Source organism: Microcaecilia unicolor, chromosome 3, assembly GCF_901765095.1.
Source record: "Microcaecilia unicolor chromosome 3, aMicUni1.1, whole genome shotgun sequence".
NCBI lineage: Eukaryota > Metazoa > Chordata > Amphibia > Gymnophiona > Siphonopidae > Microcaecilia > Microcaecilia unicolor.
In genome coordinates this window covers 491,057,799-491,078,349 of record NC_044033.1, presented here as the reverse complement: position 1 = coordinate 491,078,349, position 20,551 = coordinate 491,057,799, and the positions used below count along the sequence as shown (strand labels likewise).

General features: G+C 42.1%; 1 protein-coding gene across 2 annotated transcripts in view; it reads right to left on the bottom strand.

Annotated features, from left to right (window-relative positions):
• The window catches only part of DOP1A (DOP1 leucine zipper like protein A), a 227,795-nt gene that overhangs the window by 42,029 nt on the left and 165,215 nt on the right, over positions 1–20,551 (bottom strand). For both annotated transcript variants that reach the window (XM_030199075.1, XM_030199077.1), the window contains 3 exons: positions 17,247–17,351; positions 14,756–14,822; positions 2,501–2,645 (listed from right to left, as the gene is read on the bottom strand). In XM_030199075.1, coding sequence (XP_030054935.1) covers positions 2,501–2,645; positions 14,756–14,822; positions 17,247–17,351 — 317 coding nt within the window. The remainder of the gene's footprint in view (positions 1–2,500; positions 2,646–14,755; positions 14,823–17,246; positions 17,352–20,551) is intronic.

Below are 20,551 nucleotides of genomic sequence, written 5' to 3'. Positions count from 1 at the left end.
TCTTTATGGTATACCTATTAAGAAAGCTATGGTGTGGCATTATCAGTGCTAGATGGATTCAAGCACTCAATTGTTAGATGAATAGAAACCTGACTGTAAAAAATTACACACTACATGTGCCATATAACAACATGAGACCTATGCTAATTTAAAAATCTGTGATCAGGAATGATTGGAAGAGTGCTATGAATAGTCAGTTTGCTTTGTTTAGCTCTAATGCTAAAATGACACAAATGACAAGCAGCTAAAAAAACAAGAGAGGGTCCAATAGTACGCGAAATACTGCAAACAAAAAGAAGCACAAAAGGGCCTCCAGAACGGGAACAACAGTACAATCTTTAATGTAATTGACCAGACACGGGCCGTGTTTCGGCGCTCAATCGCGCCTGCCTCAGGGGTCGAGATAAATATTCCTTAAAAAATGCAGTTTCGGTCTGATTGTACCTGACGCTTCCAAGATTCGTAATGAGGTTCCGAAAAAAACGTTTTGGTATCTTAGGTAAATTGTACCGGACACTTCTGGAAAGCCGCAGTGATGTTCTGAAAAACCGCCAAATTTACCTAAGATACCAAAACAGGTTTTCGGAATCTCATTATGGATCTTGGAAGTGTTAGGTACAATCAGACGGAAACTGCATTTTTTTAAAGGAATATTTATCTCTACCCTGAGGCAGGCGCGATTCAGCGCCGAAACATGGCCCATGTCAGGTCAATTACATTAAAGATTGTACTGTTGTTCCCGTTCTGGAGGCCCTTTTGTGCTTCTTTTTGTTTGTTTGAAATGCCACAAATAGTATCACTGTTGCAATTCTTTAAGGCTGTTTAGCATGCCTAAAAATATCAATAACACTCCAAATGGCCTCTTACTTTTGAGCACTGGAGTATTAGTGACCAGCTAAATTTTATCCAGATAAATTGTTGCCCAAACAAAGAAACATAATGCTGGGAACGTCACCAGGACAGTTTAACTCTGGCCTATCAGCAAAGATCTAAAAGTTAATCATACAACTTTGGTAAAATGATGAACAGGCATTCAGCTCAAGCTTATCTGGGCTCAATATTTGGATAAAGTTAATTAGATAAAGTAGTCTAGTTAACTTAATATACACATAGCCAGGGCCGTGCCTAGGGTCTCTGGCGCCCCCCTGCAGACTATCAGTTGCCCCCCCCCCCCCCCCATGTGGCACAAGATGCAAAGGAAATAGGAGCTGAAAGATGGAGTGCATCTTTGTGGGATTGCTCAACAAATAGATCACAAATAATTTTTTATGATTTTTAACCATGAAAATGATCGCTCACCACTTGCCACACTGACAGGAATTGTCAGCAATATTCTTAGAAACAAATTGCTATACATTGCAAAATAAGATAGCAGATGTAAATTCTCAAAGTGGACATATTCCAAACGCTAAAATGAAAATAAAATGATTTTTTCTACCTTTGTTGTCTGGTGACTTTCTTTTTCTGATCATGCTGGCTATCTGCTGCTATCTGTCCTCTTAACTCCGTTTCCAGGGCTTCCTTTCCATTTATTTCTTTACTTTCCTCCTTTCTTCTTCATTTCTTGCTCTATATCCATTTCCAGCAATTTCTCCTCTCTCCCTGGGTCCTGCCCTCCCATCCATGTCCATCCTTGTCCCTCTCTGCCCTTCCCTCCTCCATTCATAGCCAGCAATTCTTCTCTCTCCCCTCCCCTCCATTTCCAGCAATTTGTCCTCTCCCTGGGCCCTGCCCTCCCATCCATGTCCATCCTTGTCCCTCTCTGCCCTTCCCTCCTCCATCCATAGCCAGCAATCCTCCTCTCTCCCCTCCCCTCCATTTCCAGCAATTTGTCCTCTCCCATCCATGCCTCTCTGCCCTTCCCTTACCTCAGCTCCGCGCCCTGGGGCCTTTAAATCTTTTACCTCTGGTCGCAGCAGCGTCAGTGAAAGCGTTGCCGACGTCTCCCCTCCCTTCTCGCTCGTTGGTTCTCTCAGTGTCCCACCTTCTTCTGACATCAGAAGAAGGCGGGACACTGAGGGAACCAACGAGCGCAAAGGGAAGGGAGACGTCGGCAGCGCTTTCACTGACGCTGCTGCGACTGTCAGAGCCTCGGAGGTAAAAGGTTTAAAGGCCTCGGCGGCATGGAGCTCAGGTAAGCGGAGAGAGTAAGCACCGCGGCGGCACCCTCCAGAGGTCGGCACCCCCCTGCGGTGATTACCCCGCTTACCGTATTGGCACGGCCCTGCACATAGCCCATTAAGTAGTAAGCCTTCTTGTTACTACTGCATTTACATTTCATTTTCAAAGTAACATTTTGAATTAACTACTGCACCTCTTATAAAAACAGTGCCGAGTACACTAGGAATAACTAGATCTTACTGAACAGCAGCACTGTGCATACACATTTAGTGTAAAACAAACTGAATGAGTTAAGTTCCTTTGCTTATAACCTGTAGGAGGGGGGGGGGGGGGGGGGGACAGAAGCATTATTTAGCCAAAAGTTCAGTGTTATGGATACCTTCAATGTCCGATTCCATATTAGCTCCATCAACCATTATCTTGGGAGAAGGCTTGACCTCTAGGTTTCGTCTCAACCATGTTGTCTGTTCCAATGATGAGCCAGCAATGGCTCCAATGGCGTCCACTATTTTATGAATCACATCCTATAGCATGCAAAACAAAAAAACAAGCAAAGAAGCTTTAAACTAATTAATTTAAGCCAAGATTGGACATAAAAACATAAGCATTACCATACTGGGACAGACTGAAGGTCCATCAGGCATAGTATCCTGTTTCCAACAGTGAATAATCCACGTTCTAAGTACCTGGCAAGATCCCAAAAGAGTAAATAGATTCAAAGCTGCTTATCTCAGGAATAAGCAGTGGATCTTCCTCACATCCACTTCCTTTTTTAAAACCCTGCTACTCTAATCGTTTTTACCGCATTCTTGCCAATGAATTCCAGAGCTCAATTATATATTGAGTGAAGAAATGTTGTGCCCGTTTTGATTTAAATGCATTATTTAGTAACCTCACTGCATGCCGCTTAGCACGTTTATTTATGGAAAGAGTAAAGAAGAGATTCGAGTCTACCCATTCCACTCCACTCATTTTATAGATCTCTATCATATCTCCCCCTCAGCTGTCTCTTCTCTAAGCTGAAGAACCCTAAACTCTTTCGTCTTTCCTCATAAGGGAGTTGTTACATCTCCTTTACCATTTTGATCACCCTTCTCTCTACCTTTTCTAATTCCTCCATATCTTTTATTGAGATGTGGTGACCCGAATCACACGTGGAGGGGCATAATCGAAAGGAACGCCCAAGTTTTGCTGAGGACGTCCTTGCAAAATGTCCCAGTGGAGGGGCGGGAAAACCCGCATTATCGAAACAAGATGGACGTCCATCTTTCGTTTCGATAATTAGGTCGGAAACGCCCAATTCTTGACATTTAGGTCATCCTTAGAGATGGTCGTCCCTAGACTTGGTCGTTTCTGATTTTCGGCGATAATGGAAACCAAGGATGCCCATCTCAGAAACGACCAAATGCAAGCCCTTTGGTCATGGGAGGAGCCAGCATTTGTAGTGCACTGGTCCCCGTGACATGCCAGGACACCAACTGGGCACCCTAGGGGGCACTGTAGTGAACTTCATAAATTGCTCCCAGGTACACAGCTCCCTTACCTTGTGTGCTGAGCCCCCCAAAACCCACTATCCACAACTGTACACCATTACCATAGCCCTTACGGGTGAAGGGGGCACCTAGATGTGTGTACAGTGGGTTTGTGGTGGGTTTTGGAGGGCTCACATATATCACCACAAGTGTAAAAGGTAGGGGGGGATGGGCCTGGGTCTGCCTGTCTGAAGTGCACTGCACCCACTAAAACTGCTCCAGAGACCTGCATACTGCTGTCATGGACCGGAGCATGACATTTGAGGCTGGCATAGAGGCTGGCACAAAATATTTTTAAAGATGTTTTTTGAGGGTGGGAAGGAGTTAGTGACCACTGGGGGAGTAAGGGGAGGTCATCCCCGATTCTCTCCGGTGGTCATCTGGTCAGTTCGGGCACCTTTTTGTGGCTTGGTCATAAGAAAAACAGGACCAGGTAAAATCGTCCAAGTGCTCGTCAGGGATGCCCTTTTTTCCCCATTATGGGTCGAGGATGCCCATGTGTTAGGCACGTCCAAGTCCCGCCTTCGCTACGCCTCTGACACGTTCGGGCAACTTTTTGTGGCTTGATCATAAGAAAAACAGGGCCAGGTAAAATCGTCCAAGGGCTCATCAGGGATGCCCTTTTTCCCCCCATTATGGGTCGAGGACGCCCATGTGTTAGGCACGCCCAAGTCCCGCCTTCGCTACGCCTCTGACACATCCACGTGAATTTTGGTTGTCCCCGCGATGGAAAGCAGTTGTGGATGCCTGAAACTGGCTTTCGATTATGCAAATTTGGGCGACCCTGTGAGAAGGACGCCCATCTTCCGATTTGTGTCGAAAGATGGTCATTCTTCTCTTTTGAAAATAAGCCTGATAATATTCTAGGTATGGTTGCACAGTGGAGCAATGTATTATGATATTTTCTGTTTTATTCTCCATTTAATTCCTAATAATCTATTTGTTTTCTTGGCCGCTGCTCCAGAGTGAGCATAGGACTTCCACATATCAGCAATGACATTTAGATCATTTTCCTGGTGTGTGTGTGTGTGGGGGCGGGGGGGGGGGGGGGGGGGAAGGACTCCTAATGTGGAACCTTGCATCATGTTTATATATAGTTTGGTTTGCTTTTCCCTTTGTACATCACTTTGCAGTTGCTCATACTAAAGTTCACCTGCCACTTGGATATTCAGTGTCCCCAGTCCCAACATACAAAACTTTAATCCAGGCCTATTTCAACACAATGATATTGTGATTTCTACAGTATATTTTGTGTTTGGTATACATGCAGCCAATACTTCCACATATCAACTCTTAGATATCTGAGGAAGCATATGGACATTGAGAGCGTAATTTTTAGAGATATTTCCACATAAAACTTTTACCTACAGAAATGAGCTAATTCAAGATTGAAATATAACAGAAGAAGCAGGTTTAAATCATAAGAACATAAGAATAGCCACACTAGGTCAGACCAATGGTCCATCTAACTCAGTATCCTGTTTCCAACAGTGGCCAATTCAGGACACAAGTACCTGGCAGAAACCAGTATAGTAGCAACATTCCATGCTACCAATCCAGGGCACGATGAATCACAATTAATTGACCAAGATATTCTTCAAGGCGGGGGCAAACATGCAGTCCAAATGAAACAACCCAATGTAGATTCTATATGCTGAAGCTAAGTACCATTGATTCTATATTTTAAGTGAAACGATAAAACATTTTTGAAGAAAATCTCACAAGTTTGGATATAAATTAATAAATTGAAAGAAGTTCTAAATGTAGTAGACCTGTGAACAGGCAGGCGAGTCAAGGATAGAGTGGCCCTTGTGAAATAAGTCGCCTCTGAGGTCTTATAAAATTTACATGAGCCTCTTAAGTTTAACATTTAAAACAACTAAGTTTCATTTGGGCATTGGGTTGTTTCATTTGGACCAATCCCAGGGAAAGCAGTGGCTTCCCCATATCTACCTCAATAGCAGACTATGGACTTTTCCCTCCAGGAACTTGTCCAAAGCTTTTTTAAAACCCAGATACATTAACCCTCCGTAGTGTAAAAATATCATTTATCTTATTGTACTGGGGTGATTCATCAGCCGTAACGTCCCAAAAGTTCCTGAAATGCTGCAGGCTAGCCAACAAAGGGCCCCTCATTTTGCTGTCACAGATCTTGTTGTGGTTTTGCTAATTCAACATTGACCACCATAAGAGTGGAGATGCTCCGGCAGGTGAAGTTAGGGCAGGTGCAACATCCCACCTATTTTGGGATTTTCAAAACTAAGTGTACTGTTTTTAATTGTAAACAAAACCTACAGAAAAAGTAGGACCAACTGCCTACAGTTACTTTTTCTTTAGGCAATTTTCAAAGAAGTATATATGGACTTTTGCTTTTATTTATTATCACCTTTCAGATTACAGTCTAAAATACAAGGAAATGAGACAGAGTAAAACTAAGCTATTTACCTGTAGCAGAGTTCTCTGAGGACAGCAGACACACATTCTCACATGTGGATGATGTCATCCACGGAGCCCCATGTGGACACTGCCATAGTGCACTGTCACTTTAAAACCTTGAGGCAGTGTCCCCACCGCACACACACAGGTGTCTTCCCACCTGACACTCAAGTGTAGTACAGTACTAAAGGTAAGAAGACAACTCCAATGGGAGGGGGGATGGATGTGAGAATATATCACTGCTGTCCTCAGAGAATATCTGCTATAGGTAAGTGATATAGTTTTCGCCGAGGAAAAGCAGGCATAATATTCTCACACGTGGGACTCACTAGCTACCAGGCTCACAACACAAATGAATTTTTGGCTTCTAAGTAGATAGTGAGCATAGTGGAAAAAAAAAAGGGCTAGAGAGTGGAGTATACTTTTAAGCAGCAAAAAGATTCTGCAGGACTGCCTGTCCTAACCTGGTATACTGCCTAGAATCCTGCTCCTGACAGTAGCGAGCAGTGAAGGTGTGGATAGATCACATAGCCCCCTTGCAAATGTCTTCAATGGAGGCAGAATGGAACTGGGTTACTAAAGCCGCCATGGCTCTTATATTGAGTAGTGACCCAGCCTTGAAGGGTCAAACCCAGCCTGAGTATACGTGTTGGGAGACACAGTCAGCAAGCCAAGTAGAGATAGTATGTTTGATGATGGATATTCCTAATCTATTAGGGTCGAAGGATACAAAAAGCTAGGAGGACTTCCCATGAGGTTTTGTATGCTCCAGATAATATGCTAGAGCATGCTTGCAGTCTAAGGTATGCAGTGCTGCTTCTCCAGAATAAGAGTGTGGATTAGGGAAGAAGAACAGGAAATACAGTAGACTGAATGAGGTGGAACTCCGATACCACTTTAGGGAATTTGAGGTGGGTTCAGAGTACAATCCTGTCATGGTAGAACCTGGTGTAAGGTGGCTCTGCCACAAGGGCTTGAAGCTCACTTACTGTTCTGGCAGAAGCAAGAACTATTAAGAACACTACCTTATATGTGAGGAACCTCAGAGAACAAGAATTAAGTGGTTCAAAAGGAGATTTCATGAGAGCTGTTAGGTTGACATTGAGAACCCAAAACATAGGAGGTGGTTTGATAGATTTGGAATAAAATAAACTTTTCATGAATCTTATTATTCAGGGATGAACAGAAACTGGCTTATTATCAACTTTGAAATGAAATGTGCTAATGGCACTCACGTACTCTGATTAAAGTTATTTTGAGGCCAGAATCTGAAAGATGGAGGAGGTACTTCATAAGGTTAGGCAGAGAGCTCCTAGCAGGGTTGAGTGCTCTGGCTGCACACCAGTGGGAAAATCTTTTCCACTTGAAACAGTAACATTTCTATGTAGAAGGTTTCTAGAGGCTAGGAGTATCCTACAGACTCTGCGAGGAAGGTTTAAGGAACGCACATCTATGTCGTCAGGAACCAAGCCATCAGGGCTAGAGAGTGAGAGTCTGGATGGAGGAGACCTCTCATTCTGTGTTATTAGGGTTGGAAAAGGATCTAACCTTAATGGTTCTTTGGATGATAACTCTAGGAGAAGAGGGAACTAGATTTGACGTGGCCAGTAGGTAGCAATTATGCTCCCTTGGTCTTGACACAGTTTGAGAAGAGCTTTCCCTAAGAGTAGTGGGGGAAAGGCACAGAGAAGGTCCATTCCCCAGTGGAGCAAGAAGGCATCTGGGGCTGTACAGTTGGGAGCATATATCCTGGAACAAAAGTGGGGAAAGCTTGTTGTTTTGAGAAGCAAATGCGTTTATCGCTAGGGTTCCCCACTGCTGGAATATTCAACAAATTACAGAGATGCTGAGGGACCATTCATGAGGTTGAAGGACTCTGCTCAATTTGTCTGCCACAGCATTCTGTTTGCCAGCTAGGTAAACAGCTCTTATAGAGATGTTTCAAGAAGCTGCCCATCCATATCTGGATTGCTTGCCGACAGAGGTAATAAGAACCTGTCCTTCCTTGTTTGTTCAGGTAGTACATCGCAACCTGGTTGTCTGTGCAAACATGTATTATCTGATCGAGAATGCGGTCTTGGAAAGTTGTGAGGGTGTTCAGACTGCTTGCAATTCCATGAGGTTGATATGTTGTCATTTCTTCTGTAGGGACCCACCTACTTTGTGATGACTCGAGAAGCCTTAAGTATTCCATACTGAGACAGACTGAAGGTCCATCAAGCCCAGTATCCTATTTCCAACAGTGGCCAATCCAGGTCACAAGTACCTGGCAAGATTCCAAAACAGTACAATACATTTTATGCTGCTTATTCTAAAAATAATCAAAAAATATAACAAAAAATGGCAACCCTCCACCACTTATAATTTGAACCATACACAACAAACTGTCAGTGGAGCAGCTCACACTTATTTATGTTTAAATGAGGGGATGCTTATTCTAGAAATAAGCAGTGGATTTCCCCAAGTCCATTTTAATAACGGTCTATGGACTTTTCCTTTAGGAAACCATCCAAACCTTTTTTAAACCCCACTAAGCTAACCACTTTTACTACATTAACAAATTCCAGAGTTTAATTACACGTTGAGTGAAGAAATATTTTCTCAGATTTGTTTTAAATTTACTTCTTTCTAGCTTTTTTGCATGCCCCTAGACCTAGTGTTTTTGGAAACAGTGAACAAGCTATTCATGTCCACCCGTTCTACTCCACTCATTATTTTATAGACTATTATCATATCTCCCCTCAGTCGTCTTTTCTCCAAGCTGAAGAGCCCTAGCCCCTTTAGCCTTTCCTAATAGGGAAGTCGTCCCATCCCCTTTATCATTTTCGCCGTCCTTCTCTGTACCTTTTCAAATTCCACTACATCTTTTTTGAGATGCGGTGACCAGAATTGAACATAATATTGGAGGTGCGGTTGCACCATGGAGCGATACAAAGGCATTATAATGTTCTCATTTTTGTTTTCCATTCCTTTCCTAATAATAACTAACATTCTATTTGCTTTCTTAGGCACTTGCTCAAATTAAACGTCATCTGACATTTAGATGCCCAGTCTCTTAGGGTCCTCTTGTAATTTTTCACAATCCTCTCACGATTTAACAAGTTTGAATAACTTTGTATCATCAGCAAATTTAATTACCTCACTAGTTACTCCTATCTCTAGATCATTTATAAATATGTTAAAAAGCAGCAGTCCCAGCAAAGATCCCTAGAGAACCCCACTATCTACCTTTCTCCATTGAGAATACTGACCATTTAGTCCTACTCTCTGTTTTCTATCTTTTAACCAGTTTTTAATCCACAATAGGACAGTACCTCCTATTCCATGACTTTCCAATTTCCTCTGGAGTCTTTCATGAGGTACTTTGTCAAATGCCTTTTGAAAATCCAGACACAAAATATCGAAGCCAAACTGAACGGTAAGACCTTGTGTTGATAGTGCAGAGTCCCACAGTGGAAATGGAGGAAGTGTAGAGTCCCACAGCAGAAACAGAAGAACTTCTTGTGTGCAGGGAGAATAGGTATGTGGTAGAGAGCAAAGCCAGTTGTTGAGTTGTATCATGGGAAGTAGTGATCCCACAGAAACCGTGAAAAACTTTTCTTGGGTAGAAACTTGGTTAAGTCTCGCAGAACGAGAACTGGTCATACTCCCCCTGTCTTTTTTTGGTATGAGAAAGTATGTGGAATAGAACCGTTGATACCTGTCCGGCGGAGGAACTGATTCTATTGCATTCAGCTGGAGGAGGGCAAGGAGCTCCTCTCGAAGTAGTGTCACCTGGAGGGAGCTGAAATGAGATTTTCTTGGTGGATGATTGCGAGGTCTTTTTTTCCACAATGCAGAGCGTAACTATGCTGTATGTTATGTAGAACCCAATGGTCAGAGGTTATGAGAGGCTACCTTTGATGAAAGAGGACGTGTGTATCTCCTTTCAGTAGGTTGCTTGGCATGGACAACTGTATAGTGGCAATGTTCTCTAGGAAGGTGTCAAATAGTGGGTTGTTGTTTAAACCAAGAAGTCAGACTTTTGACCCTGCTGCTTACTCAGATTTGAGCACTGGGGTGTAATCCTTTGAGGTGGTAGAGGAGGAGGAGTGTAATGACGCTTAGATATATAGTAAGTGGAGCACCAAAATCCTCCTGAAAATCCTCTAGAAGGAGAGGTAGCAGAAGTCTGTGGCTTGGATAGAGTTTTTATAGTATCTGTATGTTTTTTAATTAGGTCGGCCACTTCCATGATTTTGTCACTAAAGAAAATATCTCCATAATAAGGGACATCTGCTAGATGCTCATGGACAGCAGTTTCGAGGTCGGACACCTTGAGCTAGGAAAGGCGCCGCCCTCCTACTCCTAAGGCAGAAATGCATGAAGAAACATCAAAGGAGTGCCTTGCCAGATATTTACTACAGTCTAGATGTTTCATGTGAAGTTTAAGAAACTCAACAGCCTTCTCAGAGGGAAGGAATGCTGCAAAGGAGAGAGTATTCTGTATTAGAGATTTCAAGTAAATTGTGGAATAAAGTTGATAATCTAATATGCAATTGGTTAGCACTGAAGCCTGAAATGCTTTTCTGCCAAAAGAGTCCAACGTTCTAGCTTCTCTGCCTGGAGGAGTAGAAGCATGAGATCTCTCACTGTGAGTGCGTTTTAAAGCAGTTTCTACAACTAGGAAATGAGGACTTAACTGATTCTTCTGAAACCCAGTGCATTTGTGTATCCTATACACTGTATCAATTTTCTTTGGAGCAACTTGAACTGCTGGTGGAGTCTCCCAGTTTTTGATCAGAGTATTTTTCATAATTGTATGAAGTGGAACAGTGATCCTTTCTCTAGGAGGAGAGTCATAATCTAGAACCTCAAAGAGTAATGAATGAGGTTCTTCCTCTATCTCTAACTTGAAAGGTATGGTTTAAGCTATCTCATGGTCAAAGCCAGGAAAGGATATACTTTCCGGAGGAGACCTAAGTCTCTCAAGTGACGGAGAAGGATCAGATGGAATGTCAAAGGATTCCTCTGTCGATAGGTCCTCTTGGATCCTGTGGGTTATGATCTGTCTCACAGGAGAGGTCCGAGTCTGACTCTTCAAAGTATTGTTCTTGGGAAGTAAGTGGAAGAAAGTGTTGATTAGAGAGTCTCCGAGGTTGCAGAAAGTTTCCGCCTATGTCAATGTGTCGGTCAGGTTCATGCTGCCCCCTGATGTTTGGCGCCAAACTAGTGTGTGGGACCTCTCCCCATCACTGTATCTCCCATGTACTGATGGGCTGGGTTGAGGCTGGTGCAAGCACCCTGTAAGCCTGAATAGACTGTGAATGCAGTAGCCCTGAGATCTCCTACCTGCGTATAGCACAGATTTCCTCCTGTAGAGTAGGCATTGTTTCTGGCTGAGAAAGCGGCATGAATGCAGCCTGAGTAGTAGCCTGTGCAGGAATAGGAGATCTTGAAGACCTCAATGGTTCTTGATGAGAAATTAGTTGGAAAGAAGGAGAGTAGTCACTGCAGCATGGACACTTCCCGTGCATCAAGGATATCAATGCAGGGAGGTGTTGGAAAAATGCCTGGAGGGAGAACGATGCACGTGGCAAAGAGGACATAGAGAGTTTATGCAATCATCTCAATGATGCATCAGTGCACCCGATGTCAATGCCGACATTGATGCAGGTTCTGCATCGAGTGCCAAATCCCCTGCCATGCTTGATGCAGATGTGGAAGTTGATGCAGAACCTAAAATGTCTTCACATATGACTCTGTAGGCTTTAAGGATCCTGGCTTGAATGCACAGACAACGTATGTCCCAGTGCTCCGGACCCAAGCAATGAACACATCAGTTATGGGGGTCTGTGCTTGCAATAGTCTTATTGTATCGAGTACACTTCTTAAAACCCACTTGGCACCCTCATTGACATGGAGGGAAAAATGGCTGACACAAGGTTGAAAGGCCCTGGGTGCTCGAGCAGTGGTGTACACCAACATGGTCAATGCTTCCTGGGAAAAAGAAGGACTCAGAGGGCCCAAAGGCCGAAAAATAATTTAATGAATAAATTTAACCAAATTAATACAGAAAAGGAATATTTAGAAAAAATATTCCGAAAAAGGGAAGGCACCAAAAGGCAAAAGTTTGACATGCTGAGGAGAGATTAGAAAACCAATCAATCTGCTCTGCGGAAAACATTAAGATTGCTGTTCCCATGCTTGAGCATTGAGCGGGAAGGCACCTGTGCAAGCGTGGTGGGGGTACTACCTCTAAGTTTTAAAGTGACAGTGCACTATGGCAGTGTCCGTACCAGGCTCCGTGGATGACGTCACCCACATGTGAGATTATGATGCCTATTTGTCCTCGGAGAAACATCATTTACATAAGAGATGATTCTTAAAGAAATACACCCCATCCCTATAGTCTACCACTAGAGGAGAAGCTATTCACAATTAACAATAAAAGGAAAACATCACATAAATATATTTATTCAATACAGACTTTTGCTTTTAAAACTGATGCAAATTCTGTAACAATGAGGTTAAATGTGACAACTGCTTTCATGATGACATTTTTATTTATCATGTGAATTTGCTGAGAAATATTTCCATTTAGTTACAGAAAGTTGAGAAATGAAGGGATTAAACTTTTTTTAACTGGACACTAATATATTAATTTGTTTTTTTTTTTTAATTCTGTTTCAGAAAAACAGTCATCAGTCTCCTGTGGTAGCTCATTGGTAAGTTTTGTGGCTGAAGTTTGGAAACACAGTGGCAATTCTGCAACACCTAAATTTACATAGTTTTACATATTGATGTTAATTATATTTTTCATTACAAAATCGTTTTTTTTAACCTTCTTTTTGTGTATGAATCATTTAATTTGGAGGCAATTTCCAGATTTGGTGTAAAGTCCGCAAACATTTTTTTATAAGGAATATCAATTTGAAAATTGCCATGGATGCCTTACACTTGCACCTGCCTTTTCTGCAGGTAAAGTTTGGCTAGAAAAAGTACACACAAATTTGAAAATGTCACCAACAAGGGTATGCTCCTGCCCTGGCTCAAACATGCCCCTGAAGCCCCTCTTCTCAGTGTGAATATAAAGCACACACATTGAACACTACACCAGTTGTGAATAGAGGAAAGGCAGTTTTCCGAGAACTGATTAACAGGAGTGTGATGGGGATTTATACAACAGTGCTGCTCACCCTTAAGAAAAGTCCCTCTCTAACTAGACTAGGCCACCTTAAGAGCACTGATTCCATCCCAGAAGGAAGTGAGCAGAGAGTGCTGGAGTTAATACCTGGGAGTTTAAAAGATAGGGCCTGGCTGAGGTTAAGGAGGCCTAGGGAAGGAAGAACTGACACCTCAGCATACAGTTTAGCTGCTGTGACCTGGATGAGGTAAGCCAATCTTTTATTTGAAGAACTGTGAGCCTTGTTCTCAGGTCTGGCTTGAGCCAGACCTGGAAATACAAAGAGAGAAACTACAAACCGTGTTTGGGGAGTGGCTGTCACAGGCCACAGACTGTGTTTTGGGTCCTGTAGGACACAGGCCCATGCAAACTCTTGTCCCCTATAAAGATAAGAAACTTTACTTTTTGTTCTAAGCCTGTGAAAGAACAGGCCTCAGGATTTAAGTTAATAAAAGCACTTATTTCATGTTTACAATCTTGTCCAACTGTGTTATTGAGAGGGCCACCCCATAACCCTTGCCCGGGGTCTCACAAGCAGTTAAATGCTTTTTACCCACATAAATCATGCTGAAAATTGTCCTCTGTTTTTTTTCTGATGGGGGAAAGAGATCTTAAGGACCAGTTTGGCGGAAGAACTACTGGATGGCAGGGAATCTTGAGGAACTGGATGGAAGGGGGAAAGAATTATAGAGAATTGGGAAATGGATAATCCATATTTGGAGAAGACGCCCCCCCCCCCCTCAATCTAGCTCTCTCCTTCTGCAGCCTAGTGCTTTAACTAGTCCAAAGCACTGCACTCTAACCCTAGCCCTGTCCCTCCTTGCATCCCACCACCACCCTTGCTTCTATTTCCTGTTCTCCCTCCAGTGTTTTCCCCTCCCAGATCTCACATATTCTCCCTCTGTTTTCTCTTGCAATCTTCCATCACTACTACTACTACTTATCATTTCTATAGCGCTACAAGGCAAACGCAACACCATACACTAAAGACAGTCCCTGCTCAAAGAGCTATAAACTATCATTCACCCTTCCCCCATTTCTAATATTGTTTCTTAGATTTCTCTCCCTCAGCAGCTCCCTTTGTTCACACAGTGCTCTGTCGACATACTCTCTATAGTAATATATAGTAGATGATGGCCTTCCTCTTTCTCCATAGTAGATTCTCTCTCTTTCCCTCTCTTCACCGAATGACAGAAGCAGAGCTACTTCAAGTCATATCCTCCTTCTCTGCTGTCTAGGGTCAAAGTATGAAGTATGTGGAACACAGTAAATAATTCCATAATGTCTTGCATAATATAAATAACTGAAAGAGGCTCATATACATGGGGGGAAAAAAAAACATTTTACTATGGGTGATTTTCATGCCACTAGAAATATATGTTATGAATCGTCATGCCTGTTGATTCTGGTCTAAATTAAGAACAAAGCACCCGAAAATGCAGAGACAAAGCTTTTTCCAAGAGTTGTAAAACTGTACAGAAAGCTAAAGATGTGCCGTTACCTGAAGATCTCTTTGATCCTTCTTATTCTCCAAATTTGGGTTCTTCATAATAAACTCATTCAGTACACTAAAAAAATATCAACATCATCATTATCATATATGCTAATTCTGCAGCATAAGAAACGGGGCAGAGGTATCTAACATAAAACCAGACTTATAGGAAGCACTCACTACAACCATGGCTACCTTCCCAGGATGAATTTTGTGTAACTGTACCATGTAGAATTCCCCCAGCACAAAACTTACTGTTTTCTGAGCAGAAATTCTCACTTGTCAGCCCATAGGAGTGTAGCAATGTAAAATAGCCAGCTTTGCAAGCCCATGGGAGGCAGAGTTGCTGTGTTCTTTCTGCACTATGGGCTAGATTCAGTACATGGCGCTCAAACATTGGCGCTGAAAAACAAAATCAGTGCTCAATGATATTTTATAATGGGCACTCAAAGTTGAGGAGCGCCTATTATAGAATAGCATTGAGTGCCTATTTTGGCTCCCAAATTTGGGTGCCAGGATTTACGCCTGCCGAAGCCAGGAGTAATTCACGGTGCCCAAATTGGCCGCATATCCCCGGTACTCTATAACACTGCATGCAAATTTTAGGAATGCCCCTGGCCTGCCCATGCGCCTCCCATGACCACATCCCCTTTTGAGTTGCACGCTATGGGATTTGGGCACACATTGTTACAGAACAGCGCAGATGTGGGCACAAATTTAAATTGGTGCCAAACAGAACACAATTATTGGCACTAATTGGCTCATTAGCCAATTCAGTTGGGTGAACATGTTGGGTTGGCGCCATATATAGAATTTTGGGGTATATGGTCTGGGTCAGGGGTAGGCAACTCTGGTCCTCGAGAGCCGCAGGCAGGTCAGGTTTTCAGGATATCCACAATGAATATGCAGGAGATAGATTTGCAAGCACTGCCTCCATGGTATGCAAATCTATCTCATGCATATTCATTGTGGATATCCTGAAAACCTGACCTGCCTGTGGCTCTGGAGGACCGGAGTTGCCAACCCCTGGTCTGGGTCACTGAACAGGAGACAGACTGACACAGGGATAGGGACACCAGCTTTGGAGGCTGACAGCTAGAAGAGGTGTGGAGGATGAGAGAGACTGGGATGAGAAGGTGAGGTAAGCAGAAAGTATGGCAGGGAGATGAACTAGGGGCGCAAGAGGACGATGTGTAGGGGAGTAAAGAGTGTTGGATGATGAGGATGGAGAGTGTATTGGGGAAAGAAAGTGTTTGGTAATGACAGAGTGTTGAGGAGGAGAGAGTGTTGGGCGATGAGAGGGAGAGAGTGTGTTGAAGAGGACAAGCTAGGAGAAGGGAAGAAAGTGCACTGTAGGGGATGAGAAGGAAAACAGGGAGTGTGAGTATAGGGAGAGTGGTCTAGTGATTTATTGTTAAGGTTTCTGATTTTCGGGGAATTTCATTTCGCAATCAGTAGAGCACAAGAGGAGTTGCAAGCAGCACTCATTTCAACTGCTGACATAACAAACACTGCTGACACTGCTATATTGCTGGAAGAAGTTGACAATGCTTGCAGTTCAGAGCTCCGTTTTGGATATTTGGATTAATGAAGTAAACTCACTGAAAACCAGAGGCCTTTATTATAGTGTGCCATTACTTCATTCCTGTGGAAAAGTGTTACTAAAAACTGAAACATTCTGCCTCTAAGTAAACATTTTTTTTCTGAAGCCTAATTACCAAAGTTACCGATTATACTGTATTTTAATACAGTATGCAAAATTGTAAAATATCATTTTTTGTACACAATACTTCTATGAATAAGAATTTTCTGGCATTCTAGTTGCAACAAAGCTCTAGCAAATGTTCAGTGAAGTGCAATAAATATGTATAACTGATGACTTATGATAAAAGTGAATACTCTGAACCTGTTAAAACGTCATTTATTTTTCTTTAAACAGGTTGCTGGCTGTAGACTACATCAATAATCTGTCATGCATTGAAAAGTTCAGGCTCAAATGACAGCACTGTTAGCTGCAGTCAGCACTCCAATGTTGCACAACTCTAGAAACAGGTCTTGAATGTCAGCAAATCAGAACAGTATGGACTTAAGGAAGGGAAAGTGCCATCATTTAGGTGGTAGGTTTCTATGGGGTTTCTACAAGCTTGTCAGAAACTCACTGTAGCTTCCCTGTTTTCAGTAGAGTCAAGTCAGACAGCCAGATGTAGAAATATTATCTGTGTACTGACCAGTTCTATAGAAACTGGAACTGCATCCCAAAGTAATTCATACGTTATGTGATGGAACAAGAAGTCAAAGGTGTGTACTGAATTATTTCACAACATAGCAAAGCATAACTGACCGTGGAAAGGAGAGAAAAGCTAGTTTTGAGATCATGTTATTGGAAAATGAATGCAGAATGAGGTGTGCAGAATTCAGTTCACTCTATGCTGCACCACTAGGCTAGAATGACTGAACATAAATGTGATTAAATTCTGAATGAAAATACTGAATGGCTCACCCAAGTATGATAAACTGTCCTGGTGCCGGAAGATTAAGCTGTATGGAATCTTTCAGGAGGCTAAGTAGGGATGCCCAACTATCTACCAGGTTAGAAACTGGAATCCTGTAAGAAGCCAGAAAAAAACATCAATAAACTCCCAAAAGACAACGGAATAAACAAAGTTTATAACAGAAGATACTGAATTGAAAACACAGATTAATCAATTTAGAGCAACTGAAAGAAGTATTAGAGAGGAGGAGGAGGAGTAAGACAACTGCAATATAGAATGATTCATGCTTCAAGTTTCATGACTTTGTGAAAGATATACAAATTTATTCAAATTTCTTTTATTTTTTTATTTATGAATTTTCACATTTACATTTATGCAATAAAACATAAATTTGAATATAAAGAAAGAAAAATCAGGAAATTAAATCCTAATGGGAAAATAACACACATGATTTTTAGTCCACAATTAATTGATCCAAGATATAGGAAATATGATTTTTAAATCTCAATTATATTGATTGAAACAATTACAAACTATAGAACAGAAGGAACCTGCGTAGCGCAGCCGAGACTTAGCGCTAGTGATCAAGAACTGCTACAACATTATTCTTTAGAAGAGATAAATTCTATCAACTTCCCTGGGTCAAAAAACATATAATTTGTGGAATTCAAAGAAACACAACATTTGCATGGAAATTTAAGAAGAAAAGTCCCCCCTATTTGAAGTACTCTTGCTTTTAATAACAAAAAATCTTTTCTTCTTTTTTGTGTATCTCTTGAGAGATCCGGAAAAGTCTGTATTTTTGATCCTAGGAAAAGAGAGTTCATGTGGTGGAAATAAAGTCTAAATATGTTATTATGATCTGGTTCCAGGGCAAACGTAACCAGCAATGTTGTTCTTTCTGTTATGACTTCCACAGAATTTTCAAGGAAATCCGTTAAATTTAAGTCAGATTGAGGAGAGACAGGCAATCTTCTTATTCCAGTGCCGGTAATATACTAAGTTTTGGTAATTGGTGGGAAACCCTCAGGGGGAATACCCAATACCTCCACAGTATATTTTTTCAACATCTCTAATGCTGGAATAAGAGGAGACTTGAGGAAATTCAAAAATCGTGAATTGTTTCTCTTTATCTGATTCTCTAAATATTCTATCTTGCATTTTTGGAAGTTACTATCTTTTATTAATGTTAATGTTGAAGATTTCACTGATTTCATGTCCTTATCTATAACCTCCATTTTGGTCGTCTGCTCTTCCATCTTACCAGAAAAGTCACTTTGAGCCTGTTTTAATTCTGCCACGTCACCCCGCAAAATACCTGATAATTGTTGTAGGCTTGTGTTCAGTCCTTGGATCACTTCCCACAATATATCCATTGAAACAGCCACAGGTTTCAACATAACTCCAGTCCTCACGGAGGGCTCGCCTTGAATTCCCTCAGACACAGGTATCTGTCTCACAGAACCTGCCTGGGTTGTTGCTCCCACGGGCGTCGACGTGGCAACGGGGGTCTCCACTCACAGCCGCAGGGATCCCGCTTCCGGACTTGGCATTCTGTTCCCTCGCTGCCACCGCCTCTCCTCCAGGTCTTGGAGGTGCAGCAGTTGGGGGAGGACTTAATGACACTCCCTCAGCGCTATAGTCTAATGTATCTCCCGGACCCCTCGAAGCGTCTACTCTGGTTCCCGGCGCTCGCATACCCAACTCCTCCAAAGTCGTCTGCCGTGTGGGAGGGGGTTCACCCTGCCTGTGGAGGCAGGCATATTGGGCTTCCCTTTCCTCTTTCCCATTACAGGTCTGTGGTCACTCCCAAGCGATAGATTTCTATTGAGAGTCAGGAGCTGCTTCGCGCACGTCTGCTCTCAGCACCATCTTGGATCCCGGTTAGAGTTTTTTCCAAATGTATTCAAATTTCTTTGCTATATGAGCATGCATTTCTTAGATGGTATTAAAGGTTAAAAAAATGTGAAATGATTATATCAATTGCCAGGATTGGCCCTATGCATGAGTGACTGTGGATTTTTTTTTTTTTTGCACAATCACACTTTTCAGCCCCTAAAATTAGATCAGTGTAGTGATGTCACAGGACATGGAACTAACTAATCTGCCAGTTTGTTACCACTCATGAAGCTGAAAAGATAATGAAGTTAATAGCACTTTTGTGATCGGCAACCACAATGGCCCCAAAAATGAATTTTTTATTCAGGTTTTTTTTTTTAATTCCTGGGGGGCCAAATGGATAATTCTGGACACACAGATCACTGTAAACCCCAAATTATCTGTCCAAAAAAGGGGGTGGGATTTGGGATGTTCCAGGACCAGTGTCATTTAGACACAGATGTCTAAGCAGCACTATTAGGCTGCTGAATGTGTAACTTATAAATCCAGGATATAGCTTATGCTTTTTCAATAGTAACCCTTTAGTTCTTATTTGTTCCTGTTTGTGATAGCTCAGGATAATCAATCAATCAATATGGTCTGAAATCACAGCTAGGCATTTTGTAAAAATTCTGGGTGCTGGTGAGAGACTGAAGATTAGTAGCATTCAGGAACAGTAGGTATTTCCCTGTCCATAGAGGGCTTAAAATCTAATTTGTACCAGAGGCAATGGAAGGTAAGTTTCCTGTCCAAGATCACAAGCAGCAGCAGTGGGATTTGAGCTCTGGCTTTCCTGGTTCTCAGACCACTACTATAACAACTAGGCTACCCTTTCACTCCTCATCTGGGGGACTGTGTACAATTCTGGAGATTGTATCTCTAAAAAACATACAAACCAGATGCAGTCAGTGCAAAGGACAGCTACTAAAAGAGCCAACAGTCTTCATCAGACAGCATACGGGAATAAACACCTAAATATACATACTCTGGAGCAAAGGCGGGCTGGAGAAATATAATAGACATATTTAAATACCTCGAAAGTATAAATGCATGAGATGAAGACTGTTCACAATGAGGCATATTTTCAAAGCACTTAGCCTTCCAAAGTTCCACAGAAACCTATGGAACTTTGGAAGGCTAAATGCTTTGAAAATATGCCTCAATGACACCTAGATCTTTTCTTGGGTGGTGACTCCTAATTTGGAACCTATCATCAAGCAGCTATAATTTAGATTCTTCTTCCCAACATGTATCACTTTCAACTTGTCTATGTTAAATTTCATTTGAAATTTGGATGCCATGTCTTCTCATTTCCTCAAGTTGTCCTGAAATTTCCCACAGTCCACATGTGATTTAACACCTTTGAATAGTTTTTTTTGTCCTCTGCAAATGTAATCACCTCACTGGTTGTTCCCAGAACACCTTCCTCTATTTA